The sequence below is a fragment of the Lycium barbarum genome, chromosome 3 (genome assembly GCF_019175385.1).
Source record: "Lycium barbarum isolate Lr01 chromosome 3, ASM1917538v2, whole genome shotgun sequence".
Classification (NCBI taxonomy): domain Eukaryota; kingdom Viridiplantae; phylum Streptophyta; class Magnoliopsida; order Solanales; family Solanaceae; genus Lycium; species Lycium barbarum.
In genome coordinates this window covers 140,833,852-140,845,713 of record NC_083339.1, presented here as the reverse complement: position 1 = coordinate 140,845,713, position 11,862 = coordinate 140,833,852, and the positions used below count along the sequence as shown (strand labels likewise).

General features: G+C 33.6%; 1 protein-coding gene across 1 annotated transcript; it reads right to left on the bottom strand.

Annotated features, from left to right (window-relative positions):
• Positions 1–1,585: 1,585 nt before the first annotated feature.
• LOC132633057 (uncharacterized) lies at positions 1,586–7,117 on the bottom strand. The gene is made up of 9 exons (XM_060349252.1): positions 6,730–7,117; positions 6,210–6,394; positions 5,259–5,440; positions 4,887–5,171; positions 4,739–4,797; positions 3,898–3,934; positions 3,737–3,808; positions 2,982–3,297; positions 1,586–2,261 (listed from the first exon to the last, which is right to left on the bottom strand). Exons 1-9 carry the CDS (start codon positions 6,833–6,835, stop codon positions 1,881–1,883), a joined length of 1,623 nt encoding a protein of 540 aa, XP_060205235.1. The 5' UTR covers positions 6,836–7,117; the 3' UTR covers positions 1,586–1,880.
• Between the last annotated feature and the right edge of the window lie 4,745 nt (positions 7,118–11,862).

Genomic DNA, 11,862 nt, shown 5'->3' with positions numbered 1-11,862 from the left:
ACTAAGTATTAATTGATTCATTCAATTTCGATTCGGTAGGTCCCTACGATTGTTGCTATCGGTTTCTATAAGTTTAAAATAATGGTGGATTTACTTGTAAAAAAGTGGCATGACTAACCTTAAACACGAAGGCTGCAAGCGCAATTATCATAAGCACCAACTAACAACTGTACAAATACTTGAGAGGAAATGCTTAATTATGGCAGGATATTATAACGCTCCAAACACGATATTCCCTTGTGAATTTGCTATCTTATCCAAAATAATGGGCCACAATTATTGATCTTAGGTCATTTATTAATTAGCTTCTTCTCTCGTAGCTCCATCCAAGGCATAAGCCCCAAATATCCTTAAGATTTGCTAGAATAACTTAAACACCCTTCTTAGTTCTTTGTCTTTTTCCTTCAAATTCACAATTATTATTTCTATTTGGTTTTGTGGGGCTTCGACTATAAGTAGGATTTGGGGTGGATATTTAACCTGAAATTGGATGGAGTAACCCCTTTTTCCTAAATCTACATTTTCTTTACCAATACTTGAGAATTATTGAATTCAGTTGATGCAAATGTCAATTTCACATTTTGGGTGAAATGGAAACAATATGGTGCTATCGAAACAACAATGAGGAGCACATTTGATTAAAAATCCTTACTAACATTCAATGTTTATACCAAATCAATAAACAAACAACATGTGTTTTTTACATACACTTCTCTCACTTAATCATGTTAATCAATGTATATTCGTACCTTAATTCATAACTTAACCATGATAAATTAATGTATTTTAATGTGAATACACGTTTAAAGTTTTTCCTTCCCCCTTCCTCAAACCACCCTAGTGAAAAGAAAAAAGGAGCATATAGATCCAACATGTGCCTTACTGAAGCTTGTCTTGAAAAATCTTGCCGTAACAGGGATCTAGCACACAGAATTAACGTTTGTCCCTTACTTTTTATTTTTTATTTTTGTAAGCTCGCAGATTCACTGCATGTCTATGGGCTATGGAGTAGCAATGAAGAGCGATTTTTACGCATTTCATGACGCACAATGTCTTCAGTTGCAGTATATAATTTTGTTTCTTATTCGATATTCTACATCGATTTGGGGCTCGATTAATTCTAATTCGCGCTAGGAAATTTCACCGTAGAAGTATGTAAAACATTTCCTACCAAATATGACTCTACTACAATCTTTGGCTGTTTCACCTTTCAATGTAATTTACTATTCGATTTATTCTCGTCAATTTTATTTTCTTTCCTTAATAAATATTCATTTTGTAAGATGCATTTTAATTTTCAAGAGCAATGTATCGTTATCAGCTTGCCTTACAGTGTTGTTAAAATGTATCTGCTGAATTACTTTAAACATTTGTCCCTTATAAGAGAAACAGAATCTTGACCTTGATATACTATTTAAATGGAACAAACTACACATCTACATGTATGTGGATATAAGCATTAATTAAGATGAACGTTCGAAGAATAAACAGTCCTCTAAGTTTCAAAATAATCCGCCAATGTATCTGATACCTGGAATGGGTGTAAGGCTAAACAAATTACGTATGCTCAATAAGCTAAACGAAATTAATGCAATAAACGAGAGGGGCGTTATATAAACACAAAATTTGATGTCCATGTCCTGTATACACACAACAATCTGCATCAATCCTAGCGTCGTGTATGAACAACTTCTAGCAATCCCTACAAGTCCCTAATCGACTTGTCATAAACAAACATACTATAAAGTTCACGTCTTCCTCATGTCGTACTTAAAAGCATGGAATATACTGCAGATATAACTGGTATTAGCCATACTATATACATCAGAAAATAAACAAATGTCTTGCTGCTCTCTAAGAGGTCCAAAATATTTGAAAAATCACCCCAGCCTTTTCCCTTCCAAAGATTCTTGACCAGATGTAGCATCAACAAGTTTGGTATATTTCCGGTGACGCCTCTCTCTTGCGTATAGTACCCAACAAATGAGTGAGAGCATTACTGCAGCTGAGACTAGAGCTAAACCAACGTAGACCCACTTACTGTATTGTTTCAAATCAGGACAATGGTCATTGTGAATGACAGTCAAGGTATCTCGAAGGAAAGTGCAGTCAAGTAGTTCGCTAAGGAAAGGTCCAGAATGATACAGGCCGTTGCTAACGTTAACTACAGCAGTCATTTGGTCGTACATAGAAGGGGTCAGACGGCCCACAGTGGTGCACACATTGCTTGCTGAAACTTGGCAGACATAATTCCTCCAAACCTGCATTAATACAATAGAAATTATTCAATACACTTAACCGGTAGGTAGGACTGGCAACATGGTTAAAAAAAAACAACTAATCGACCAATCCGACCCATTAGACATGGGTTGGAGAACTAACTTTTTAAAAATGGATTAAATAGGGATATTATCCACTAAAAAAATGGATTTCCATATGGATAATATGGATATCCATATTATCAATACCCATTTGTCTGCTTATTATTTTCATGAGTTTTTGCTTTCCGGGAGTCTAAGCTTATTTTGGCTTTTAGCTTTTATTCTCACATGATTATTCCTGAAACCATGGATAGTATGGATATTCATATTATCTGTCAGTTAACCCAATTTTTATCCATGTTAAATGTGGGCGGGTCTGATATTTTCTCCTTTTTTGTTTAACCCATTTTCCACCCGCACATATCCGATCCGACCGGCCCTTTTGACACTCCTACCGGTAGGTAAACAGATTTTCCCCATCTCTCCTACCATCCTGCGCAAGTAACAGAATAGAAGCATATAATCCATACGAAATGGAATCCCAATTAAGTGTTGTTTCTTCATTTCGAACCATAAGTTTCTGAAACATAAACATGGTGTCTGACTTAATGGAAAAGGACTTATAAAGTCACTTATAACCCAAATAGGCGCCTGAGGGAGGATCAAAATTTTATCTATCTTCACTGTTTGTTTTCTTGAAGTGAAAGATGTTCATATTACCTGTGTAGCATTGCTAAGTTCCACTTCACCACTCGCACATTTCCGGTCTGTCTTGTCCGAATTAAACGGATTGCAGAGGTTAGGGACCAGTGGACCAGATTGGTTGTAACCAACACCTGAAGGCAGATTGATGTTTGAAACATTGGTGATGATCCTGTTAGCCACTCCAACCAATAGGTAGGTGACCTCTTTGCTCTGAGACAATGTTTCTTGGGCAGTAGCAGTGTCCACACAAGGGATTATATCATCGAGTGCTGTATGAGCTGATGGGTTTTTTACCCAATCATCCATGGCCACGCATGTGTCCCCCGTTGCACTTAAAAGACAAAAAATGTTAAAATTGAAGTACATAACTGAACAACAAAAACAGAAGGTCGCGGTATTAAAAAATAAGTTTGTACTTTGAAGAATTATGAACCAGAAAGAACACATGTAAGAATGCGTTGTGGTGGGTAGAAAATAAAAGATCTATGTTTCAATATTAGAAGAAAAGATGTTTACTGGAGTAATAAATTTGTATATGTTAAAGACAATACTACATAAGGAGCTTGAAAACATAAAGTTATTATGTAGTAGAGGCCGCGTAACAGCCGTATTATTAATTTGATGTGCAAAAGGGGTACAATTTACCTCTTTTTATTAGTCTTTTCTATCTATTTATTTTGTTATGGAAGGATGGCGTAGAGGTGCTCGCACATCAGAGATGGAGAAGTACGATAGGACAGATAACAGTAGACCTCAATTTAATTACTTACTTGTGAAGAACAAGAAATGCACCACATAAGATAAATGTGACTGCAACAAGGATCCAGCCTATGATGACTAGGCTGCAAACAATAACAGTGCTTTAGACTTTCAAAAATATAATAGGTTCCTTGTTATCAGGAGAAGTGTCTGCTCTGGTAATAGCACTTACATGTATACGAGAAACTGCAGGCCAAGTACAGAGAACACTGCAGCAGATTGTCAAACAAGAGTAAGGAAGGATCATTGCCGGTCAATATGTACGAGAAAATGACAAAATTAGTCTCAAATGTTTGAGGGTAGGTTCAAAATAGTCAGTTAAGTACGCACTTAACAGTTTTGGTCCTTAAGTTTGTCAAAGTTTAACACTTTTAGTCTCCCTCAAATATTTATCGAACTCTATATGTCAGATGTGACGGAAACAATTGAAAAAAAAAAAGGTTAAACTATAACACCAAGAAAGTCCCATCAAATCCTAAAATATGCAACTCAAAATACTACACTAGAGACTAAGAAGATAGAAAAAAATAGCAAAAATTACACCTCAAAAAGTTTCACCAGACACACGAAATAAATTGAATATAGCAGAAACTACAAAAATTGTACTTCTAAATGTGAATTTTCGCTAAATATTTTTGTTCATAGTTCCCATCATATCTAACAAACGGTGTTCGGTAAATATTGGACTAAAACTGTTAAGTGTATACTTAAGGGACTATTTTGAACCTACCTCAAACATAAAGGACCATTTTTGTCATTTTCTCCAATAAGTGGTGCTTTAGGATTTCAAGAATTGGGCAGATTTTGCCAAGATTACCCTTATTTAAATAGCCAAGATTCATTAGCTACCGTTTCTTTTTCTAAGAAGTAGTAAAACTTGACTAGGGGTAAGTTAGTAAAAACACTCCTAATTTTCTAGGAGTGAGCAATTTCTTAAAGGGTGTGCTTGAGCCTAAAAAACCACTTATTATGGAATGGAGGGAGTATTAACTTTGAAGGGGCATAAAACTTACAGAAACCAAGCGCGGCCACAGCAAGCATTACAGCAGCAACAATGACAAGAATTAGCCTCCTGCAGTGCATACCAGCATGACAATTAGTAAGACATCACAAGTTTATTATAGTTCACAGGACTTCAATGAATTGCCAGTAAGTGCTTACACATCGTCTAAGATCATCATGATATCCTTCTTGTTCTTCTCAGTTTCCGTTTCAAGAGTTTCAGCAGCCGAGCTAATCTTGGTGTCAACCTTGTCAATGTTGTCTTGAACACTTTGAGGAAGAGAGAATTGACCAACTCTAGTGTGCTTGGCAACAGCCAGAATGCTTGACACATTCCTTAAACTGCCAACCGTTGATCCTGCTTGTTGTACAACATAATCCAATGTATGTTTTGTACCGTCATGAAATCTCCCTTGTCCGGTATACAGAAAAGCAGAACCAATTCTGATATACCATAGCAGATATAAGTCACAAAGTCATACAACGAATCGATTTGTAATGAAAAGAGATGGTATAGAGTAGAGTGATTACATTGCAGCAATGGTGAACGCCGAGAGAAATATAAGAGAAAGTGCATAAGCAGTTCGAGAGTAACCATAACGTCCTCTCCGGCAGCAACAACAACAGATACAAACTAGAAGCAAGCAAATGCCACACGCCACAAACCAGAATAAAGCAATGAGGAAAAGAGAAGCACCAGTATAAGCAACTGACTGTGTCAAGAAAAGCTTTTATCAGATAGTCACAAGGTCGTCAAATCATATAATCTCAAAAGAATGAAGAGATGACTGAAAACATGGAATATTGGCATATATGATAATAAAACCAGATAATACATAACAGAACATCCTGATAAATTCTACAAATTTTGTTTGAAGTGAACTTAACAAGCAGATCGCAGCTGCCAACAAATCCAAGAAAATGAAAATCATAACGGAGTTTAGAATGAGAAACTCATCTTCAAGTGAAATCCATTTCTAAAAGTAAAAAGTAAATAAAACTCCTATAAAAGGCCAGCTGTGTGTGTAATTTGTAAAGTCAAGAAGCCGGCATATGCCAGTCTCTGAAGAGTTTTAAGAGCAAACAACATGATACGGCACAAGGATGCTGTAACTACAAGAATTATTGGGGTCATATTCTCTCTCTATCTGCAGAACTCTTCCGTCCCTAAATAAATGCACAATCATGTTTCTCAATTGCTAACACATATGAACAAACACTAAAAACACTCAAAGCAATGTCTTGATAAAAAAAAAAAAAAAAAAAACACTCAAAGCAATGTTAAAATGAACCATAAGAAAAATCAAATGTGAAGATTTTGAACCAAACACTCAAAGCAATGTTAAGATGAACCATAAGAAAAATCAAATGTGAAGATTCTAAACCAACCTTCAGTGAATGTTACCAATTTTTTAAACAAAAACCAAATTTCAACAGAATTAGGTCCAGTTAATATGATTAAATGCTGAAAAGAAATCTTACAGCCCAATAATGTTTGTTACTGATGTTCCATCCACCAGTATAGTATTTCCTATCTTCAAGTGGATCTTGTCTATGGGTTCTTTCAGCAGCCAGTACTAAAGATGAGTTTCCAGTACCATTGTTCTCCGCCAGAAGCCTTTTACTTCCTGATGAAACCACACCATATATTGGCTCACTGGAAACACCTACTCACAAGAAACAGTGGGGAAAACAAGAATATTCCTAGGTAGTTAGTAAAAGATTACAACTTCAAGGGAATCCTAGGTAATTAGAGACCCCATTCAGTAAAAGATTACAACTTTAAGGCAAGAAACAAGAACAATCCTAGGTAATTAGCAACCCCATTTAGTAAAAGATGACAGACACTTCAAGGGCAAAACAAGAATAATCCTAACTTCTAGGTAATTACCAACTCCATTTAGTAAAAGATTACAACTTTTAGGAGAAAACAAGAATAATCCTAAGTAACTAACGACCCCATTTAGTAAAAGATCATTTGAGGGGAAAAAAAATGGCTTACCATCAACCGGAGAAGTCCCATTAACGAAAGAAAAGGAGACTGCAGATAATAAGAACAAAGTAAGTGTAACAGTAAGAGGAATTGGGTTTGGTTTTGTGTAAGACATGACTGGTCATAAATTTCTGGGACAAAAAGTTTCCAACTTTGGAGAATTCTTGTTGAGTTTTGAGTTTTTGTTGAGTGATATATGTGGCTATCCACTACTTATATCCAGTATTACAAAGAAAGTAACCTCTTAGGAAGGAAGCTGAAAAGGGAATCATTAACCTTTGGTTAACTTAAGGATAACATTGACTTATACGAATTTTTTTAAAAAGAAACAGAGTGAAAACTGCAAAGACGTGTGAGAAGAAAAGCTGGAGGTGGACTTCGTCGATTCCGTATTTTGGTTGGTTTTCACGACAGTTGTCTATGCATATATTATACTCCATACACCATTTGTTTAAGCTTTATATGTTGCTAGTCATAAAAAAATAAAAATAAAACATGAAACTTTTTTGTCATACTCTTCTGCTCCAATTTATGTGGCTGTTTTGATTGAACACGAAACTTTAATTTATAAATAATTTTTTTTATAAAATTTATAATTTTAAATAAATTTTAAATATTTATGTAACTATACATTACTACTATCATTAAGATAGGTAATTTAAAAGTTAAATTATTCTTGAATGTAGAAATATGATATTATGATACTCCTTTTCATAATTATAAAAGGAGTGTCACATATATTGAGACAGAAAGAAATACTTTCTTTTTACCAACATCGGCGAAGTTTTTGAGTAACTTTGTTCACTAAAGTGTAGGCATAATTTGCTCACTAAACTTGAGATTTCATAATTTTGTGTTTCACTTCACTGACGATAGGCCTATAGATATTATAAGTATGATTTGTTTCCTTTTAAAAATCTACTTTACTAATGCAACTCTATAAGAGATGAACCAAATGTCATTCACATGAAGAATTTTCAATTAATCGATTACTTAAATAGATTCGATTACAAACAGCTGTCTATAGTAAAATGGATAATAACTTTTGAAAATGGAACATATATTAAAATACACTATAATATAAAGTGTTTTTTCTAATTTGTTGATCTATAAATCCCAGAGAGATATGTATCGATATCAAGATATTTCTCTGAATTAGTGATTTCTGAGTGGTCATTAAAATCTTACTTTGTTGACTGTTACATTATTGTATAGATAACGGCTAGTTGGCTATTCCGTAACTTTGAACTTTATTGTTGTCGTTATCATTTTTTGGTTAACTTCAACGTATCCATATTAGTGGCCTTCATTTTGGCCTTATTAATGACTAAATATTAATTCACTCCTATATTGATAAGTTATGGTTTCATATTCAAAGAAATTATTTTTGTTCCACTATAATGGGATAGTTTTTCATCGTATTACCAATTGGAAAGAGATGTGAACAGGTTCTTCGAACGTGAAGTCCATGACCAAAACAATATTACCCACTTGTATATTAGGTCATCTGCTTAACAAGAGTTGCAAAAAAAATCTGAAATGATGTAACTATTGTTTATGCTACATGTTGGTAGTACTTGTGGTAAAATTAGTCCTTAAAAATATGCACACCTAATTTGTCTAAGTTTGGACAGATTAGTGAACCGTTCTTTATTAACTCAACACATTTTTACTCATATTCAACTCATCTACAATTTGAATTGATTTGGGCTATGTGTATAACCGAAATTGAGCATGAAAACATTGCCAATATATTTAAATAAAAGTCCTTTTGTTGTTGATATATTAATTTATAGCTATAATAAAGCAAAAATGTTTTATTAGCTTGTTTGATAATTAAACAAACTATATGAAAAACAAACAAATTAACTAAAGTTTGGTAAGAGTTGGAGAAGTTGGGCAATGAGTCCTTGTTTAACCCTTATTAACCCATTCAGCTCAAATCCCTATACTCTTTGGGAGTGAGTCGCATTTATTAACAAAACCGTCTTAATCCGCCAAATTCAGTGCAATCCCTTCAAAAAAAAAAATTGGGTTCGAAGCCGTTGGAGTTGATAAATTGTTACCTTGTTGTAATCAAAGGTTTTCATTTATTTTAATTTTTTGCGGAGAAAGTTGACTATGGTTTTCAAAGTCTATTTAAAATGGCATTTGGCACTTAATATTATCTTTTACGTTTCTTAATGGAAAATATAATTTTCTAGTGCTTGATTAGGTATAAGGATGTGTGACATGCATATGGTAATAGTAGAACCTATGATGGGGAATAAACCATGGAAATATTTGTTTTGGTGATGATTTGTAATAAAAGTTTTACGGCAATATACATGCATTGATACGAACAAGAGCCGAATATACTTAAAGGAAAATAACTTAAATGCACATGTGAAAAGTTCTTTTTTCTCGTATGATTTAAGATGTTCTCGTATGTTAAAAGAAGAAGATTGAGAAAACATAAATAATAAAGGAAAAAAATGTATAATAATAACAATAGCCATCATTAAATTTTAATGTCACAGTTCTCCAGCGCTTCTTGTCTAAAATTGATGACATTTTGCGCTGATATTATTACAATCAGTATGCATCCAAAACAGCAACAGTGCTGTGTGGTACATAAAATTGAAATTGACTTGTTCATACCTTAAGTTTGAATCAATAAAAAACACATAAATAGTGCCATAGCAACACGTATTTTGGTCCCACCAACAAAAATCTTGTAACTAATGTTTAATTATCCTCTCTTTGTTTGACTAAAATATAAAAATATAAGCGGAATGTTCGAATCAAGCCTTTGCTTGTTCAAGTAATGACTACACATTAGTTTAATTGCGGTTCGCTAATTAACTTGTATATGTCGTTTTGTCCAAAATTCAGAATCCATTTATCAATAATATCCCAAATATTATAAAGTTCTTTCCTTGATCATGGTGGTTCAATTGTTCACAACTCGTTTAAGGAAAAACAACGCGGCTTCTTTTATTTAAAAAAAAAAATGCAATCGCATTCAAGAATTTTAAGGAGATTTTAATATGTTGTCAGCCGACTAAAAATATTTTCACCCGTTCGGCCATAATAGCTTATATCCGTTTCTGATGTATAGTTAGTGTATAACAAATGCATAATAGGTGTATAATATATATATATATATATATACACACACTGACTTTAAATTAAATTATAAACTACATAAAGGCTACATTTATAAAAATTAAAGACAAGTTTTTAATTATTGTGAGCTTTTTTGGGATGCTGTATAATATAAAAATCTTAATTTCTAATGTAAAATGCAATTGTAATTTCAGCCACTAAACAATTATCTTCACATATTTTTAGTTCAGGCATAAGAATGGTCCATATCCCATACTGAATTTTTGGTGGAAGCAGCTTTCAACATACCAATGGGCCATTGACTAAACTTGTTTTACTACACCTGTAGGATATGATTGTGGAAAACGACAGTTTTCAAATCTCAAATCAAATGAAGCACAGCTATTTAATATCAGTTCGACACGCGATGGATGAAATTTGGTTTCCAGTAACGAATGATTTTAAATTATGACAAAGAAAAAAAGGACAATTCAATGCAATAAGCTTTTGTTACGCACGAAGTCTGGGGAAAGGAAGGATATACTGTTTTTACGGTTTAAATCCATGACCTCCTAATTATAAAATGATGGTTGTTACCAATATGTCAAGATTTTCGTCCAAATGATTAAATAAACACAATAAATTTAAATTTTTGGTAACAGGAATTAAATATTACTCTCTCTGTCCCAATTTATGTGACACCATTTGACTTGGCAAGAAGTTTATAAAGGAAAGGAAACTTTTGAAATGTGTGGTCCAAAACAAGTCTTATATAAATGTGTGACTGTAAATCATTTCATAAAGTTAAATTATTTTTAAATATAAAAACGTGACATTCTTTTTGGGACAATTTTAAAAAAATGGTGTCACATAAATTGAGACAAAGGGAAAGGGAGTATATACATAATAATTGAAATGAATAAATAGTATGGCTAAGAAAACTTACTTTAGAAAAGAAAAATACAGATATGAGTTCTAAAAACTAAAGATTGACGTTTGGCCAATCCAATTATGAACATGATGTTAGATTGCGAAACACTCCACAAATTCACATTTGAAAGCTAAAACGTGAATCTATTCAGGCCGGCCTAAAAGACCATTCATGATTGAGTGGCCCATTAGGCGGCTGGCAAAGTTATGGGCCACTCTATGAGCCAAATCCAACCGAAGTAATTACACGGTTTTCCTTTCAAATGGACTGGTCATTAATTTTGGCCCTTCAAATGGGTTGGTCTTTAACTTTTGCCCTTCAAAATAAACTTTTAGCGCGGGGGTATAACTTGTGGATATTCTAATGCGTAATTTATGTCTCTATAGGCATAAGTTCAATTTTGAAGGGCAAAAATTAAAGATCAGCACAAAATAGGGTCAAAGTGCAAAATAATCCAATTCAACCTCATTAAAGCTCAGCAAGAAAAAGTTTTTGGGAGGGGTGTCAAATGGGTGGCTGAGCTACATGTAAGGGCCATAGGGGTTAAATGAGTCGAATCAATAAAGAGTTGAGTTATAGTTGAAGAAATTGCACGAATTTCCCTTCAAATGGGCTGGTCTTTAATTGTTGTTCTTTAGCAATCAAACTTATGCCTAATGGGACATAAGTTATTTACGGGCAAAAGTCATGCGGGATATAACATGTGGATATTATGATGTGAAAAAATAAAAGAAGAAAAGACAAAAATTTAAAAAGAGTGAAAAATAGGTACTATTACGAAAGCAGCAGCTTAAGGCAACATCAATAGGCAAAATCTTAGAAGGAGGTACACGGGTTATTATTTTCAGCCGTGTGCTAATTTTGTTATTAAATTTTATGGGAGCATGGATGGATAAATACTTTGCTTTTTGTGGGTATTTTACGGTGTTTTCTCAAAATATAAATTTATGCCTCATAAAAATGTTATTTGTTATGAGGACCAAAAATTAAAGTCCAGCACAAAATAGGGTCATAAGTGCCAGTAATCGTTACAGTCAACACTACGTTTGCTTCAGTCAAAATGGACGGCTCAGGTAGCCCTAAATAATGGATTATAATTGATTGACGTATATATACATAAAAAT

What these genes read in the sequence shown, in the direction of transcription:
- LOC132633057 (XM_060349252.1), bottom strand. Translation starts at nt 6,835, where the DNA reads ATGTCTTACACAAAACCAAACCCAATTCCTCTTACTGTTACACTTACT. An exon ending in TGGGACTTCTCCGGTTGATG is followed by an intron (nt 6,395 to 6,729) that starts GTAAGCCATTTT and finishes TCTTGTGAGTAG; the next exon opens with GTGTTTCCAGTGAGCCAATA. An exon ending in AACTTAGCAATGCTACACAG is followed by an intron (nt 2,262 to 2,981) that starts GTAATATGAACA and finishes GTATTAATGCAG; the next exon opens with GTTTGGAGGAATTATGTCTG.